This window comes from Pectinophora gossypiella, chromosome 5 (genome assembly GCF_024362695.1).
Source record: "Pectinophora gossypiella chromosome 5, ilPecGoss1.1, whole genome shotgun sequence".
Lineage (NCBI taxonomy): Eukaryota > Metazoa > Arthropoda > Insecta > Lepidoptera > Gelechiidae > Pectinophora > Pectinophora gossypiella.
This window is the reverse complement of record NC_065408.1, coordinates 14,823,042-14,842,778: the sequence shown is the minus strand read 5'-3', so window position 1 is coordinate 14,842,778 and position 19,737 is coordinate 14,823,042. Positions and strand designations below refer to the sequence as shown.

The 19,737-nt window shown below is 40.5% G+C and overlaps 1 protein-coding gene across 1 annotated transcript in view; it reads right to left on the bottom strand.

Annotated features, from left to right (window-relative positions):
- Positions 1-2,427: 2,427 nt before the first annotated feature.
- LOC126367002 (uncharacterized) overlaps positions 2,428-19,737 on the bottom strand; it is a 109,649-nt gene continuing 92,339 nt past the window's right edge. Inside the window, exons 33-43 of the mRNA XM_050010351.1 lie at positions 15,327-15,557; positions 14,661-14,926; positions 13,655-13,791; positions 10,711-10,794; positions 9,718-9,908; positions 9,115-9,327; positions 8,388-8,513; positions 7,367-7,455; positions 6,698-6,868; positions 5,926-6,012; positions 2,428-5,342 (exon numbers count right to left, since the gene is read on the bottom strand). Coding sequence (XP_049866308.1) covers positions 5,212-5,342; positions 5,926-6,012; positions 6,698-6,868; positions 7,367-7,455; positions 8,388-8,513; positions 9,115-9,327; positions 9,718-9,908; positions 10,711-10,794; positions 13,655-13,791; positions 14,661-14,926; positions 15,327-15,557 — 1,726 coding nt within the window. The 3' untranslated portion in view covers positions 2,428-5,211. The remainder of the gene's footprint in view (positions 5,343-5,925; positions 6,013-6,697; positions 6,869-7,366; positions 7,456-8,387; positions 8,514-9,114; positions 9,328-9,717; positions 9,909-10,710; positions 10,795-13,654; positions 13,792-14,660; positions 14,927-15,326; positions 15,558-19,737) is intronic.

The following is a 19,737-nucleotide window of genomic DNA, read 5'->3' as shown; positions in this document are numbered from 1 at the left end:
AAGTTTCATGCCTTTTACCCCTTCCAAAAGTATCTTACCGATTTTTTTATATTGCTTCCTGAATTTGATCTGAGTGATAATAACAAGAAAAATAAATAGACACCTCTCCGATAGAGACCGCCTAAGCTATTGCCTTTTGCAAGAAATCGTCATCATTAGCAAGTCATTACGGTATTGCATATAAGCTTATCAGCAACTTGGAACTTGGTCCAAGAACCTCCACTGGTGAGATTTGCGTGTAATGATAGCTTATACTTGTCCTATGATTCTGGCAAAGTTCTATCAAACTCTGTCCTAGGGTTTTTTTTTACGGCCATGTTTGTCCTGAGTGTACAGTAGTGGAGTGCAAAATCACCTCAGGATTTGTTGTCGAAAAACTATTTAAATAAGTCTATATACATAATTATATATCATAATGTATATCAATTTTAAAGGGGAAGGTTATCAGAATCAGTAACATAAATAAATAAAAATGTATTATGTAAGTGTCTATTTTATTTCTTGTTGTTGTCACTTGTCAGGTTAAGAATGCAATATCAGAAGAAGGAAAAAAATGATTGGGCTCCTTTGGAAAGGTTGGAAGGCGCGAAACTCGTACGTAGCTGCTGAGAAAAATGGTGCTACGGACGTGAGTTGGCTAAAAGTCGTCTACATAATGTATTTTTTTTATTTATGTTTCTGATTCTGATAACCTTCCCCTTTAAAATTGATATACATTATGATATATAATTATGTATATAGACTTAGTTAAATAGTTTTTCGACAACAATTCCTGAGGTGATTTTGCAGTCCACTACTGTACACTCAGGACAAACATGGCCGTAAAAAAACCCTAGGACAGAGTTTGATAGAACTTTGCCAGAATCATAGGACAAGTATAAGCTATCATTACATGCAAGTCTCACCAGTGGAGGTTCTTGGACCAAGTTCCAAGTTGCTGATAAGCTTATATGCAATACCGTAATGACTTGCTAATGATGACGATTTCTTGCAATAGGCAATAGCTTAGGCGGTCTCTATCGGAGAGGTGTCTATTTATTTTTCTTGTTATTATCACTCAGATCAAATTCAGGAAGCAATATAAAAAAATCGGTAAGATACTTTTGGAAGGGGTAAAAGGCATGAAACTTGAACTTAGCTACCGAGAAACAATGGCGCTGCCGATGTAAATTGACTATAATTCGCTTACATAAAGACTTTTTTTGTATTTTTTTATGTTTCGGATTCTGGAAAAGATCCTCTTTAAAATGATATACAATATGATACATAATTATTTATGTAGACTTAGTTATCCAGCAACAAATCTTGAGCCGATTTTAGCTCCCACTGTATTTTATCACATTTTTAGCCAGGACAAACATGGCCGTAAAAAAAGAACCCCGGGACAGAATCTGATAGAACTTTGCCAGATTCATAGGGAAAGCATAAGCTTTCATTACATATAAGTCTCATCAGTGGAGGTTCTTGGACCAGATTCGCCCATTCTCCTTTAATAGCAGCGAATGAGGATAAAAACTAGACGCTCAAATGTAGGTGGCAGCACTGTTGAGTGTTCCTTAATTTTGACAGTTGGCCATACTGTCCAGCTAAAATTCGTGATGAATTGCTATAAAACGTGGAGCAACGTGGAGTGTATCCCGTCTGAAGGATGAGGTACGAAACAGAAAAGCAGCCAATTGGAAAAGGGCAGTTTTGATTGAAAATTCGATTTTCTAAGATTCTTCTTTTCGATCTGTAGGGAATAAATATAACAAAATGATTTTGCAGTTACACGCTGCGTAAAGGGTTATAGTGTAAAATATAAACAAAACAATTACGTTTGTTTACTCAAATATGTAGTCCATGCTACTTTTTTAGGGAAAAATAGGGCTGTGGTTTCCCTCTTGCCTTCCGCCCCGCAGTACTCTGTCTGACGCGAGTGGGATGGCGCCCAGAGTAGTCTATAGAGTAGTAAAGGTTAACCTCGTGTCTTATAGGGAAGTCAAGGAATTGGCCTTTGATAGACTGGAATGGAAAATGCTACACCGACAAGAGCGTGGCTCTTAAATTGATGATGACTCAAATAGTATGGGAACTGTCAAAATTTAAGAACACTCAACAGTAGCGACACCTGATGGGAGAAATAGGCAGTTTTTATCCTCATTAAAATTTTATATGACACTCTAGAGATCACGTGTTCAGCCGATACGTTCGGCTCGACATGTTCGTTAACCGGGAAATCTCTTTTAAGAAGAAAAAATCGACAAAAGTCTACAAACGGAATGTGAGAAATAAATTGATTTTATCAAACAGAAATATTTCTTAGAAATAATAATGTATATATTATTCGAAAATAACAGCTAGGTAAACATCACCCGAATTCGAAATTGTTAACTCGCAGCTTCCGCTACTCAAGTCGGCCACAGGCGAGCATTTTGGTATTTTAAGTTGACATTTACTTGACTGACTTGATGACCTGCTAGCCATAGAGGCGGCCAATCAGCTCGCGACACCAGACACTTCAGAACCCCGACCCCGCCGGCGTGGTCGACGATTTCTTTCATTCACCGCTTATCACTATCGACCTTCTAGGGTCGATTAATTCTTTCAAATATTCTTCCTCTCAGACAACGCCTTGAGCCGAGGTTCGCGCCCAACTGGGCACCCGCAAATCTCCAACAAGTCAAGTCGAAAATTAAAAAAAGACTTGAGGACCTTACTCACTCGAGTCGAGCATACAATACTGCCAAAAAAATAATACGAAAATATTGACGTCATGCTTCGATTCGACCTCACTGGTTTATACTAGAGATAAGGAGAGGCGACGTCTATAATACCGATTTTGAGGCGAGTCTTCTTTAAGGTGCGAGTTAACATCTTTGAACACGGGCGATAGAGTAGGGTTTATACGTACAAATATCAGATTGTTCAACTGCAACCGTTTGACGATTACCTATTTAACACGAATGGCACATCCCAGAGAGGTAGCGTTAAAGAAAATACTTACTGCAGTTATATTTTGCGCGAAATAGACATTTATTTGCTACATGTATTTGCAGTTGAACAATTCACCGTCGAAGACTGGTTTCAAGACATTTACATCGATATAATTTATTACAATTACACATAATAACAATAAACGTGATAATTTTGTAGACTTACTGGTGCTGACTCCTGCAGACATCAACCTAATTTTACTTCACCTTGTCAGTTGCATAGTTCTATCTCTGTCTTGCACCCGTCGTAAGTGAAGGAAGACACTAGCTTGCCAGACTACAATAAAATTAAGTTGGTATCTGTAAAATCGGAACCAGTCTTACCCTCTACAATGTAGAGATATTTGGTAATGATTTGGTAATTAATATAACTTTCTACATATTATTTAAACGATGATATATTTTGAATAAATCGAAGCTTTCAAAGTCTACGTTTTGCACTAGAGCACTAATGATTAACCTGACAAAGGTTTCTTTACCTTTCCTATAGAGTAGACATAAAGTGCACCTAGACATGCCGAAGCAGCCGCACGCGCCGAAGTAATCGCATTTTATAAATCGTCGCCTTATAAGCGCTTTTTTGAAATATCACATTCGGTTGTGATTTTTGTTAACAAAACCTCGCAATGTACAAGCTAGTTTCGATCTAGGGATAAAATTTTGATATCAAGTTTCATTCAAAATGAAATTAATTGAAACAGCCTCCGTGGTCTAGTGTTTAGAGCGTTGGGCTCACGATCTGGAGGTCCGGGTTCGATTCGCGATGTGGAAATTGTAAAATCATTTCGTGAGACTGTCCTTTGTTTGGTAAGGGCATTGCAGGCTTGAATTATCTGTTTATCCGAAAAAGTAAGATGATTCCGTGCTTTGAAAGGCACGGGCTGTTGGTCCCGGGCTACTAGCCCAAACACCTCCACTAACCCGCAGTGGAGCTGCGTGGAGTATGCTTCATACCCGTCCAGATGACTGAGGGGCTGTGCTCAGTAGTGGGATGTATATAGGCTGTTTATGTTGCTTTTAAATTAATTGAAAAAAAAAAGTGATTATTCAGGAAGGCGCTTCTGTGGTTTTCATTATCGGCGACGAAATCTTTGTATGAAATCGTATGCAACGTCGCGCACCCATCCGAGCCGCTCGCATTATGCCGCAAACTCCGATGGCGGCACGTCCAGTTCCCGCGGCGCGTCTAGATGCACGTTCAAGGTGCTATGGTCCTTCATTTACTTCTCACGACCATTCTACTTATTGTCCGATCCCCTAGCCTACCTACGATAATTGCAATCTCTAACTATTCTCCCCACTACATATCACCAAACAAAACATTTTTGGTATTTTTTTGTATTTTTCTCATATCTGTTTTTATAATCAATAAATAGTATAGGAAAACGCAGATCATTACAAAGTAGGCTGTCATTTTCAATTAATTTCTTGAAGTACCTTTGTCAGGTGTATTTTGACTGCATCGATATTCTATGTCTACTTCTAAGTTGATAGTTGTTACTTTATTAAATGGACATACATCCGTTGGTGTAATCTTCCTCTAATCCAAAAAAGATCAGCTAACGTATTCAAAAGATATACACATGATTTCTAATAAACTTGAATACACTAAAACACCGAAGGACTCTGGAACTTCATATTCAAAGATGTTCTAAGCAACATACAGATATGCTAACATAATTATATCCCTTACAATGTAGCATGATTAGAGCGACGTACCTGTTGTCTCTTTCTTACTAAGCTTTTTTACCTTTGATGGGTTTGCTCTTGGCCCCAGACTAGCGCGAAGGCATTGACGAGGCCTAAGATGGAGCGAGCTCGCCTAGAAGGTGCCTGTTCACTCTGGCCTTGAAAGCACCCGGGATATATGCATTCGGAAATACAGAAGACGGCGGAGAATTCCACTTGCCCTTCCAAGCTGTACACAGTGCTAAAGAGAATGTTTGGCCGCAAGCGATGTCCTGCTGTCATTTTAATAATGCTATGTTGTAAGTGATAGGTAGGTCCTGGTGGCATCTTTAAGCGCGTGGCTAGAATTGGAACTGATGCTGTTTTTCTACATTTTATGACAGTTGTTTTAGGAGATGGGACCCGTACTAATGTCAACGTCACCTAAATGCCACAAGCTTGTCTTGTGCAGCGAGGGTCGGCCACAGGGTTTTGTTGGTATGGTGAGGTGTAGGTATATTCAATGGCCGTGAACAGTCGCCAGGCGCAGGGTGCGGCGGTGCCGCGCTCAGTGGTCGTAGATGACGCCGCCGGGCCCGGGCAGCGTGGAGCGGCCCGCCAGGAACGTGTCCACGGCCCGCGCCGCCTGGCGGCCCTCCGCGATGGCCCACACCACCAGCGACTGCCCGCGGCGGCAGTCTGTTGGCGAAACATTACGTTCAATACGAGATTGTATAATAGTCACCTTACAGCTAAAACTACGTAAGTGCCCTTCGGAAAAATCACATTCTATTCGTGGTATAACAAAACCAGGTATGCTCAAAAGTGACAGCTAACATTGAAATGTTAGGACGAGGTTACCCCAGCTGACGTCATCCCCCCGGCGTTGCCATTTCGTAAAAAATAAATTACCTACGGCTACGACCAATGTTTTTATATTTACTTTGCAAGGAAATTTTCTACTTTTAGTAAAAGATTTACATACATATGTGACAAGTAATAGTAATTAAATACATTAGTCAGTTTTCACTTAATTTTCAATAATTAAATTTACGTCCTTGGAATGTTAACACACTTTACCAATTTAATGGTAACACACTGGTAAATTTAGACCACAATTTTTTGCATGGATTGAAACTAGATTGTCTGTTGTATTTGTTGACAAAAACCACGACCGAATGTGATTATTCAAATAGGCACTCATGCGACGATATCGGAATGATAGAACATATATGTCGGTTTCAAAGATTCGAAGTGAAATATGAATAAATGTCATTATTACCTCCAGCGGCGAACACGTTGCCGACGGGCGTCTTGTAAATATCCTTCTTGTCAGTCTCCACGTTGCTGCGCGCGTCCAATGGCAGGTCTGTCAATATAAATAAAAGTAATCAGTATATTATAGGTATCATCATCATCATCAGCCGTACGACGCCCACTGCTGGGCATAAGCCTCCCCCAAGGATCTCCACGACGATCGGTCCTGCACTGCCCAAATCCAGCGGCTTCCCGCGACTTTCACAAGATCGTCGGTCCACCTTGTAGCGGGCCTACCCACTGAGCGTCGTCCGACACGTGGTCGCCATTCTAGAACCTTTCCGCCCCAGCGGCCATCGGTTCTCCTCGCTATGTGTCCTGCCCACTGCCACGTATTTAGCAAATGACAATGAATGATCTTATAGGTATATTTATTAATAAATTACAGCCACATTATATAAATTAAAACATTATTACGTATAGTAGGTTACAGTATTGTGACTAATATATGTGTTAGTGATTCTGACTTAATATCAAGTAGAAGTTTCCGTCGCAAAATTCATGTTTCTTTTTAGTTTCTTTTTAAATTATTTTCAATTCTATATTCATGTTATTTTTTTTTATTATTTTTATATTCTTACTTTTGCGATGGATAATTCCTCTTGATATTACCTCAGAATAATGAGCTGAATTATCCCTTACGATGTCACTTTCCCTTGTCCCTTCCCGGACTCGAACCCGGAACCTCAAGCTCGTGAGCGGAATGCACAACAACTAGACCACACAGGTATACTAACCCAGCTGGTTGGCGACGTATCTCTCCGGTCCGAGGAAGCCCATAGCCAACAGCACCAACTCTGCTTTGTATATCTTCTCAGTTCCTGGTAGTTCCTTCATCTCCCAGCGGCCGCCGGCGCCGCGTGTCCATTCCACTTCCACTGCCGACACGCCGCACACGTTGCCTTCACCTGGGTCACAAGTAGGTATATGTATTAACACATCTGGCAGCACCTCACAGTACTTTGCTTCTATCCTTTTCTGTTACTCAGAACCGTCATTCAAAATCCGGCTAAAACGAGAGAGCGCTACCGCACAATCGAGAAGAAAATTTTAATCTAAGACCTTATCCTTATAAATGTATTATAGGTATGCCAATATTTATATTTTATTTATATTTATGACTATTTTCATATATATGTATGTATATAGTTTAATGTACGCATTTCATAAAGGTAGTTGTTTTAATTTTTATATGTTAGAAATAATATATAATGTTATGTTGTGTGTTATGTTACAATTGTACTGTATTCGTGTGTTATGTCTGTTTGTTGAAATTTAGTTCTTTGCAATAAAGTATATTTGATTGATTGATTCAAATAGTTAGAATGCACTAATCAGCAACTATTATTATACGTATATTCGTACAATTTTGATAATGTTATAAGTACAACTTGCGTATAACTTACCATCATCTAAGAACTCCTTGGTAAGAGTAGAGAACCTTCTAGGATCGTTTCCGAACTTCACCCGCACCTCCTCGTGTCCATAGTCCACTCTGAAACATGCGACGTTACTATTAATATCAATTATTGTTGCCTTTTCTCTCTATAATAATGACAAGCGCTTCTTTAAAAATAAACTTGACTAAATGGTTACTGCAACATCGCTTCCATAGTGTAAATGAATTTTTAAATGTCAAATTCGGACTAACATTTTTTTTTAATTAATTTTAATTGTATTATCATTATTATTATTATTATTATATTAACGTCAATTTTATTTTTGCTTGATTGCGTGTTAGCTGAAAACACTGGTCATAAAATTGTAACAACATCTTATTGTACTGTTTTCTGGCAAAAAAACTATTCTATTCTATTTTTTTAAGTACTTGCTATTGAGACAACTTGCGAAACCACCCTTAGCAATTACCAAATCGTGTAGTTTCCTAGATCAAAGATAAATGATGAAATTCTGATTACTAAATAAAGACAGATCTGGTGACAAAAAACGTTTTCTTTTTTTTATTTAACTTATGTATGAATTTTAATAGAGAAAAATGTAATAATAAGTGCGACATTTTGTCACGTTTTTCTATGACGTCTCAGGTTGCGTTTTCATACAAATTTCATAGTAATTTGTGTTTTGACGTTTAATAATTCATTTCAGAATGTGATTATTGAAAGAGGCGCTTATGTGGTATATACTATAAGATAAGCAATAGCCCCGATTCCTGCAGACACCTCCTAATTTTATTTTAAGTTATATCCGTCATTTTCTTATCCACCGAAAAGGAAAGGGACATGAATGAATAACCCGTGCGAAGTAGGTATCTCGCTGGTATGCAATCCGTTTGACGTGCTGTCTACTTAATTCTGTCGGGTTATACGCCGATGTAATTTTTTTATGTTATGTTATTTATGAAAATGACAGGTATAACTTAAAATTAGATAGCGTCTGCTGGAATTAGCACCAATGTTAGTATGTTACCTGAAGACTCTCGGCCACTGCGGCCACGGGTTGTCCTGGCCACGAGTCGGCTTCGGCTCGGGGAGGATCTCGAACGTCGTGATCGACTTGGCGCCTTGACGCAGCGATGTCGCTATGCAGTCACATCTGAAGTATACAATCATCAAACTTAAGTGTCAATAACAGTGTAGTGCAGTGTAGTGTAGTCAGTGTAGTGTAGTCAGTGTAGTGTAGTCAGTATAGTGTCAATCATAAGTGTCATAAGAAAAACTGGACTGGACTTGCACCAAAGTAAAGTATATTAATTTCTCAGACATTTTGAAAAAATCTTATATGTAAACAGTGTGTAGTGTGGTGTATAGTGTTGATAAGTTATTTTAATGGCAATCGGCTCGCCCCCTGTTACATTGGGCTTAAACATAGCTGGCGAGGAGTATGTACGGTCACGAGCATTAATATGTATACACTTTGGTACCATGTCACATTAACATTACATTAACTTTTTTGACAAATTGAACTGTAAGTCTCACTAAATGGCAAATATGTTAGTGCGACAGAGTCTTAAAGTGGGTACATTTTATTGCTCATGACTGTACAAGTGGGTGTATGCACTATACACCTCTGCCTACCTCGGGGATACAGCCTTGATGCTGTTATGTTTCACATACTTTTCGGACCAACTTTCTCTTTTCGATTTTTCCCATTATTATGACGTTTCTATTTCAGAAGTAAGACCAAAATTACTTACCCAGTATCACCACCACCGATGACAAGCACGTTCTTGTCCTTAGCACTGAGTTCTGGGTTGTCTTTGTTCTGATGGTGCTGCGTGGGCCCCATCTGTTTCTTCTGCCAGTTCTCCAAGAACTCCATTGCGAAGTGGATGCCGTTGAGCTGCCGACCCTTGAGGGGCAGGTCGCGAGGCCACGTCGCGCCCATACACAGGACTATTGCGTTGTATCTGAGGTCAAATAAAACACATTATTAAAATTTTACATGAAATATTAGCACAGGGCGGTCAGTTCATACAATATTTTCTTCTATCGTGTGGGTTATGAGGATATTACCAATCTCATCAACTCTGGTGTCGCGGTTATTATTGAGCCGCTATAGACCCTTGACATGGCTTATGTAAGGACTATTTACTTACATCAGTACGTAGTAAACGGGACCAACGACTGACACTAACAACGACATCTTACTTACGGACAATCAGGTGATAAGCCTGTAATATCTTAACCAAACCGGGGAATCACAAAGTGATTTTTCGGGATTCGAACCCGGGACCTCTGGATCGTGAGCGCAACGCTTAACCACTGGATCACAGAGATCGTTACAACATTATACTCACTCGTTAACCAGCTCGCCGGCGGAGATGTCCTTGCCGACGTCGACGTTGCACTTGAAGGAGATGCCTTCAGCGGCCATCAGCTTGATGCGGCGCGCCACCACGTCCTTCCCCAGCTTCATGGTGGGGATGCCGTACTGCAGCAGCCCGCCCGGCCGGTCGTTGCGCTCGAACACCGTCACCGTGTAGCCCACCTGGTAATATAACATATCATCATCATCAGCCCATTAACGTCCCCACTGCTGGGGCACGGGCCTTCCCTATGGATGGATAGGGAGATCGGGCCTTAAACCATCACGCGGGCCCAGTACTGATTGATAATTAACGACTGCTAATGCAGCCGGGACCAACGGCTTAACGTGCCTTCCGAAGCACGGAGGAGCTCGAGATGAAAAGTTTTTTTTGTGGTCACCCATCCTATAACCGGCCTTTGCGAAAGTTGCTTAACTTCAACAATCGCAGACCGAGCGCGTTAACCGCTGCGCCACCGAGCTCCTCAACACATCATTATGACATAACATTTGATAACATTATAAAGAAAATCCATGGTTGCCCAGTTGGTAGAACGCTTGACTCTCACTTTGAGGGCGCAGGTTCGAATCCCAGCATAGGCGTAAACCAATCTTCTTCTATCGTGTGGGTTGTGAGGTGGAGTACCAACCTCATCAACCCTGGTGTCAGGGTTACTATTGAGGCGTAAACCAATGATTCTCGAATTTGTTTTCGAATTCATGTTTGGATCATGATTATCACGGGTTCAGCAGTGAAGGATAACATCGTGACGAAACCCATATTCTCGAGAAATGCATTTCGGAAGTTTGATACCAAACCTATATTGGGCTAGTTTTCCCTTCGCGGGAGGCGTCAGCCTTTCAATTCGGTATAATATTGCCATATAAAAATATTCTTGTAAATATATTATACTTGTGTTGCCAACAACAAATTTAGATTAGCTTCTGTTTCTAGATTTTTGCTGAGTAAGTTTTTAAAGATTACCTTGTTCAGTTGATGCGCGCAAGCCAAGCCAGCAGGGCCTGAGCCCACTACGGCTACTGTCTTGCCGTTGCGGTGCGTCGGGATCTGTAACATTCAGTATTATGACAATTGGGTAGAGTCCTAACAAAGAAAAAATATAAAATTCTGATTATTAAATAAACACAGATCTAAATGTCACAAAAAACATTATCTTATTAACTTATTTATGAGTTTTAACCCACTTACTCCTGAATTAACTTTTTTCGTACGATCTGTGTGAAATTTAGAATACGTGTTGCTGTAACGATAAGAAACAAGTAAAAAAATTGAAAAAAAATATTTCTTTTCCAGAAAAGCCGGAAAATGCCGTGTCGTAAAAGACACAGTAGGAAAATGTATTACCATAATCTTCGACTACGTCGATTTTCTTAGATATTGTGATGAATAAATAATTCAATAATAAAATGCACATCCAGTACTACAAAAGGTTATATTTAATTTTCATTTAAAAATATTACTTATTTGGGGTGTGATAACCTTCAAAACAATTTTTTGGATGTAATGTTACGTTACATTTCATACAAAAAAAATTGGCACTCTTGTGGCAGAAGCCACACCGCAGCCGCTCCTCCCTGTATTTCATTAAATGACCATTGTGGTTATATTGTAATACCCCAGCGATACTTTGTGATGGTCGCCCACCCTTATGGCTGTCAGGTTTTTTGTTTATCTCAAGGAGACTTACAGTAATATTCCTCCGAAATTTCAAATGATCCAACATTCCTCCATTTTGCTTGTATAACTGCCAAGCGTTATGTGTGGCCATGTCCAGACAGTGACTGATAAGCGAAAAGTACCATTTTTTTCCACGAATACTAGTTCTGTACATCCCGATGTTCTGATCTGAACGGTCAACACCGCCCATATTTTCATTATAAGCCTTTATTAGAGCTGGTTGGTCTACTGATATGTACTTTTTTTGTTGCTGAGAAAAGCGTTTCACTTTATTGACAGGCAATACTTTTACCGCATTTGAGGCTACAGTGACAACACTGTTATCATTCCATTTGCACACTACAATGTTTTCAGCTCTTGTGGATTTATATTTATATGTACCACGCTCAGTTTTTTGCAACACCTTGTTTGGGGGCAAAGGACATTTAGACAACCTATTCTCTCGAACTGTTCCTGTAGCTTTTAGACCACGCTGTCGAAGTTCATCAAGAAGTGGTATGGACGTAAAGAAATTGTCAAAAAAAAGATGAAAAGGAACTTCTGAGTCAATTTTCTTCAGCTCGTCCGCATACTGCAATACCACACTAGCACCCAACCCTAAACTTTTATATGTATTTATTTTCAACATTTCCTTTCTGTCCCTGATATGCCTGGAACCAGATAACGTAACCGAGACGAGTTGCTCCTACCCAAAATTTGAAGAGATGGAATTGGTTCGGCGCGTTGTCTTTTGGCAAGTTCTGACAAAGGCAAATCGTCTTTATCACTATAATCGGAGGAGTCCTCACGCTGAATTTCAGCAGGTGCTCGGAGTTGCCACCTGGGAAGATTTTGAAGTAAAACTACGTCTTCATCGCCAGAATCTTCGTCAGTAACTTCAGCATTGCAATTTTCAGGTGGCATGATGATGATGGAATCAGGAACTTCCTCCTCATCGTTTTGCTCCAATCCTACTATAATATCGTTCAAAGTCAGCGGTTTTTTATACTTCCTAAAACAAAAACAAAACAAATATATAAGCACCACTCCACAGTAGCACATTGTCCTACTGTCTCTTTTACGGAACGGTGGAAACAAATGCAAAATATTCTAAGAAAATAAACGAACATAACCTTTCTTTTTGTAATTTTGAAGTGTTTCTAAACCCAATAATCGGTAACTTTGTCATTCAGATAAATAGAATAGTAATATCACAATGTAAACTTACCTTGTTTTATTCATTTCTAAAATCACTAATTTGAATAATATATTACACAAAAGAAATAAACTGCAGGCCACGTTAATTACTTTGTAATGACTAACAATGGTCTGGTTAGCAAATCGCTAAGTCAAGTTTTTTTGTAAATACCCTCATATTTTTTTATTTTTTTTATTTAGTTACTGTATCGTATACGACACAGTAGGAGCAAGTGGGTTAATAAAGAAAAATATAATAAGTCCGACATTTTGTCACGTTTTTCTATGACGTTTCAGGATGCATAGTAATTTCGTGTTTTCACGTTTAGTAAAAAGTAACTGATTTGACTAGTTGGAAACTAGCCTATTAGCCTATTATGAATCTAAACTAGATCTCCGCCCGCGATGTTGTCCGCGAGGAATTCGGTTATCGTGCGCATGCGTATCATGCGCATGATTTTTAGTTTTATGTACTTCCCTAGGTCTCAATCTATCTCCATACCACATTTCATCTAAATCGGTTTAAGCGTGAAAAGGTGGCAGCATGACCTTTGTAGTTATAATATTAGTATGGATAACATCACAAAGACAAAAAGAGAAACATATTTATTCGGTAAAAAATACGTAATTACACATTGTTTAACGGTAATTAACAATTGAATAATAGATAATGCCGAAACGGTTGCCGCTCAGCTAATGCCATAGCCTAGCTGTAACTAGACTATGACTCTGATTATCAGCTGGAGTGTCAATGCTAATGTTGTCAATGCTATACTCTTATATCTATCTATGATTACCTAAATGATAAAAATGTCTGGTATTGAATGTGTTCCTCTAGTAATGTACCCTCATTGATTTAAAAGATGTGTTGCTGTTGCAGTTTCTTGTCATTTCTTCTTCTCAGCCATAACACCTTGCGAAATGACGTAAATTCAAAAATGTTACATTGACCTTTAACAAGTTTATCCATGATAATTACGTTGAATAAATGATTCTGATTCTTTATCGAGTTTAGGCCATAAAGGCGAAGAATAATAGAGGCAACATGACATACATCGGGCTGTATCCAGCCGCTCTCGAAGGCGTTGTCGATGATGGCGCACTCGATGTTCTTGATGGTGACGGGCGGCTCCGAGATGCCCAGCACGCACGCGCCCTCGCACGGCGCCGGACACACGCGGCCCGTGAACTCTGTGTGAAGGGAGGTCACACTGTCAGCAGTGGCTATATTAAGGTATTTTCAGACAGAAATCCGTTGTGTTACGACACACAGACATACTCAAACAGAAAACGCGTAGTCAGTGTAGTGTCAATCGTAAGTGTCATAAGAAAAACAAAGTAAAGTATATTTATTTTTCAGACATTTTAGAAAATCTTGTATGTAAACAGTGTGTAGTGTGGTGTATAGTGTTGTAAAGTTGTTTTAATGGTAATATGCTCGCCCCCTATTAAATGGGACTTAAACATAGCTAGCAGAAAACGCGGAACGGCCGAACGCGTAACCGCTTTCTGTCTAATACAACTCGGAGTTAATGAAGTCTATCTCCATCTTTCACTTTCATTTATCAAAAGTGAATGTATGGACCCTGAGAAGTGTTCGTGTAACTTGTACCTTGACAGATAAAATCCAATCCTATAGACGGTTGGCACAAATTTCAATGAATTTGCAGCAGTTGTCAGTTTCCATCCAACATTATGATATATAGAAATCCCATCACAAGATCAATATAAAAACTGAGTTACGCGATTATGCCTCTAGTCCAGGAACCAATAAGAGCGCGCATTAAAAAAGACCCAAACACAACCGAATTCAGACGTTACGACTTGTACGGTCACGAGCATTAATATGTATACACTTTGGTACCATGTCACATTCACTTTTTTGACAAATTGAACTATAAGTCTCACTAAATGTCAAATATGTTAGTGCGACAGAGTCCTAAAGTGGGTATATTATATTGCTTATGACTGTACGTAAAGCTATGCGCCTTTCTGGATCTTTCAATACGTCTCGTACTTTTCCGTATTTACGACATTTCTAACACGTGTAGGAAACTCACCAGGGAAGTTGTTAGTCTGCAGCAGCTGGTAGAGGGCCTGTTTCCAGTCCCCCTTGAAGATGAGGTCGTTCCACTTGGGGATGATGTTCCCCAGCGGGCAGCCGTGGCCCGACTGGCAGAAGGGCACGCCGCACTCCATGCAGCGCGCCGCCTGCACGCGCAGCCCGCGGCGCACGTGGTTGAAGTTGTATATCTCGTCCCAGTCGCGGAGACGCTTCTCCGCGGGCCGGTACATCGACGTCTCGCGCGGATATTTTATGAAGCCCCTGAAATAGGCAACATTGACTTATTGTAACTTCTTCGACTTGTCAAACAGAAAGTTCGGTGAGACGTGGGTACTTAGTTCACCTTGAGATGAATGTCTAACTACCCCAATTTAGAGTTGTGAGCTTACGTACATGACTTTTTGTTCGTTCCCCTCAGATAGCATTAACTACTTAGCCGGAATACGAGTGGTCGAAACGATACCTTTGGAATTTCTATAGAAATACACAGGTATGCGGTATCAATAAACTTGGTCAACCGTTATACTCTTCTCGTGGTTGACATTGATTCAACGGAAAATTCCACTTGATAGAATTACATCACGGTCTGAATCCCTCTTGAGTTTTCGGCACGGTGTCACTAACACCTTGTATAGGCTGTTTATGTAATGTTAATACTGACCTGGTCTTATCAAGAATCTTCTCCAGATTCTTCTTATCGAGCTCGACGTCCCTGACAGCCTCCTCGATATCCTGTATTCCGTTCTCGTTGCCGTTGGCTTCCACCTTGGGCGGCGCGGGCTGAGCGAGCGCCAGCTGTTTGAGCGCGCGTTGATACTCGTAGGGGAATACTTTCACGAACTTAGTCGCAGGCGCCGGCCATGTTTTGAGGAACTCTTCGGCGATTAGTGAGCTGGAAGTACGTGGAATGTTAGAATAATAGAAATCTAAATTTCTACTTTATTGCACTTAACAACTAGTTACATCACAAACATGAAATGTACGTTTACAAGGGAGAATCTATGTGTGTGTATATATTTATGTATTATACAGGGTGTAAGTGACGTTTGGATGATTTAGACCATTATTCTGAGTTGATATCAAGTGGAAGTCACAAACTCAGAATCATGGTCTGAATCACCCATCAAAGTTTTCGTTATGATGTCACTAACATCCTGTATAATCTATTTACTCATATAATTAATGAAAGTATTGCTACATTCGCAATTGAAGAAATAGATAATCGGTTTGGATATATTTGGTTGAATATAAGGAGCGGGAAAATAAAACGGCGTCGTTCTTGCTACTCCATTTTGTTTCTATTGTTTTATGATAAAATATGTGGCCAGCTAGCTAAATTGTTACATCCCGTTTTCGCTAGATGGCGCTTGACTGTGACAGCAATAAGACCGCCTTTTGTACCATTTATTTGCATGTGTTGTATGTTCTTTATGTTTGAAAAAAATTGTATGAAGGAATAAAATCATAAACACTTGTTTACGATTATTATCTGTAACTAATTATACTACTACAAATAAGTACGGTACTAAATAAACCACAATAAGTTAGTTCTCGAGTACAAAAACGTTACATTAACTATTAAATGTCTTAAGTTTCTCGACTTTATTTTTACACTGTACAATAATGAATACAACTACGTAACGCAACACATAACATAGGCTGGTCACATCACGCGTGTATCCTCAAAAGGGGTATGCAGCGGTGCATAGTATATACACTCATTCTTCCCAAGCTACATGTAATAACTTTGTACTAAAAATTGACATTGTTTCTTATACCAGTTACAGATATTAAGTCCGATATTCTTTCAACATTGATCCATCCGTGCGTTTCGCAACTGAAAATATTATCAATAAAAATATTTATTTAATCTCTTTGGATGCCGACATCTATAAACTTTTAAATTTGTTCCATTTTTAGACATCTCCATACCGGAAGTCTTAAAATAGAACAAATTTAAAACTTTATAATAGAAGAATAGAAAAATGATGTATTATGTGTTCCGTTAGACGTCCGAAGTCCATTTATGAGAGTGCCTCGTCCTCATACCGCATCGCGCCGCTAGATGTCGCTTCCCGTCTAGGAAAACCCTTGCCAAGCGCCCCCTGGTGGCTAAACGGGGTACTATCCCCCCGCCCGAGCCATACAAGCCGCCATATTCTTACCTCATTGTTGCGTCGTTTTTCATACCGACCGCACGCCGATAGATACAAAATTTTCGATCAAAATTTTCTTTGTGCAAATTAGTGTAACTTTTTACAAAATTTTCAAGATTAAAGTAGAAAATTTAAATCCTAGTGTTAAATTCTAGTGAAATTATTAGTTTTCCGTCTAGAAGTCGTAAAAAATTTGTGTTTTTACGAAAATGCTACCCTCATTGCCACCAAGAAAAAGATCCGGATCTTCTGACTCTCCGCGTAGTAGTAGCAGCAGTGATAGTGAAAGCTCGTCGGACGGGACATCGGAATCGGATTCGGTGCCAAAATCCGATGGGGCCGGGCAGGCCCCTGATCCACCGATCGCACCGTCGACGCTGACCACGTGTCGCGACGCGTCGGCGCCACCAGCAAAGCGGAAGCGATTTTCTTCGCGGGATTTGGAACGAAGGTTTGACAAATTGTCACAACGGTTGGTGAGTCAATTCGATAATATGATTCATGCACACGCTACTTTTATACAAGCCTCTAATAGCACGGTACCTTTACCAAATTTACCTGCGACATCCGTTTCGACTACGGTACCGCACGTACCTTTACCAAATTTACCTGCGACATCCGTTTCGACTACGATACCGCACGACATAGTACATGAGCCTTTCTTACGACCCCCCGCTCCGCCTGTACCGTCTTTCAAGGTAGATGCCATTACCGATCTAAGCGTTTCTATCAAAGACCCAGTCGTGGCTAAGGCTATACCGGAGCGCGTACAAAAAATATCTGTTTTGCAAAGATTCGATTCTCCCGACTGGAATGCTGTCCGTTATACTGATATTCAAAAGAAATACGTGGCTTACCCTGCTTTTACTGAATTAAAAGTAAATGAAGAATTACGTCGATTAGAAGACCCTTTTGCCCCTATTCGCTGGCATCAGATGGAACGCAGCTTCGCTGCGCTGTCTAACGCCTTTTTGGGACAAAATGAGTCCGTAAGCTCAAACTTACAAGCGCTTATTGATTGGTCTGCCACTCCTGATTTAATATTGACTCCCGCTGTCCTTTATGACAAATTGACCGAATTGTTTGGCAACGATTCTAGTTATAAAACCAGGTCTCGTGATATTCTTCAAATGATTTGTGGAAAACGTGCTGAGATATTAGAACTGCGCCGTCGGTCATTGTTAAAACCATTAAAGGACAAATATTTGCGTGAAGATATTGAAAAAATACCGCCGTCTTCTGAGTATATGTTTAATCCGCAGTCCTTAACGACTTATATACAAAAAAATTGGAGGTATAGAAAAAATACAAAAAGAGAAGCCGAAATCTCAACCTACCCGCGCAAAATCTCCTGTACCTACAACATCTAATCAAGAAAAGACATTTCACGGTCGACCAGCTAAACGAAAGCAAAAGCAATTCCCACAACAGAAAATATCATGACGAGGAAAAGAAAAAGGGGGGGCGGAATTCAAAGGGATCCCGTAGAACGGGTAAAAAGCAAAAATGACTCGGTGACCTTTTCAGGCGGTTGTCTACAACATTATCGGAAAGCCTGGGTCCTCTACAATCCACCCAAAGCCATCCTCAAAATTATAACCGGGGCTCGAATCCCATTCAACCAGACACCGCCTTTAATTTTTCCAACTTTAGACGTGATATCACAATTTCAGACCCCAGTTTCTCAAGAGATGTCAACCGAGATTCAAATTATGATTCAGGATTGCGTTTTAGAACCCGCACCATTAACCCCATCCTTCATATCTCCACTGTTTCTAATATCAAAGAGCAACGGAAAAAACCGTGTGATCTTCAACTTAAAAAGTTTAAATCAATACATGAACACCAAACACTTTTATCTTTTCCATCATCGTCAAATGCCGAATTTCCTCCAACCAGGCGATTGGATGGTGAAATTAGACATCAGTCAGGCCTACTATCACATACCAATAAGACCACAACACCGGCGGTTTCTGCGTGTCAGTTACAACGGCCGCCTGCTACAGATGACGTGCTTACCGTTTGGCTTGGCGACGGCACCGAAAATGTTTGCATCGGTAACGAATTGGACAGCCGAAATACTACGTGGCAAAGGCATCCGGGTGGTAGTATATCTGGACGACTACTGCATTGCTCATCAAGACCAGAACGTACTGCGATCACAAGCACATTTCGCAGTGAATTTTCTCACCAGTCTGGGTTGGTGCGTCAATCTGGACAAATCCATACTGAATCCAGTACAAAAGATGGAGTACCTTGGCATCAACTGGGACACACGAACAAATGCGAAGTCCCTGCCCCCAGACAAGATCACCAAGATCCGCCAGAGCCTGATGACTCGACTCGCAGCCGGCAGTTGGACCCTCAAGCAGGCGCAACGCCTCTTAGGGCTTCTCAACTTTGCGACCTTCATCACCCTCCGGGGAAGGTTGCATTGCCGTACGCTGCAACGCCACAGCAGACTACTTCGCCAGACACCGCGGAAGGCAGTTCCATATCTAGACGAAGTGCGAGACGAACTCGAGTGGTGGCTAGAGAATGTCAGTCAAAGTACAGTGATACACCAAAACGCATTTCCAACAAACTACGTGACCACAGATGCTTCAGACATAAAATGGGGAGCTGTAGTCAACAACGAAGAGATTCAGGGCTCCTGGAACAATCATCAAAAGACTTGGCACTGCAACGCCAAAGAGATGTACGCAGTGATCGCAGCCCTCTCGAAAAAAGCAGCAGTTCTCGAAGACTCGACTGTGATTCTACAAAGCGACAACCAGACGGTGATCTCGTACATCAAGAACGAGGGAGGAACCAAGTCCCCTCTGTTGCTGAGATTGACCAAGGAACTACTGGCTCTGGCGGACAGCCTCAATGTTGTACTGGTCCCTCACCACCTTCCGGGGCTGTACAACACGG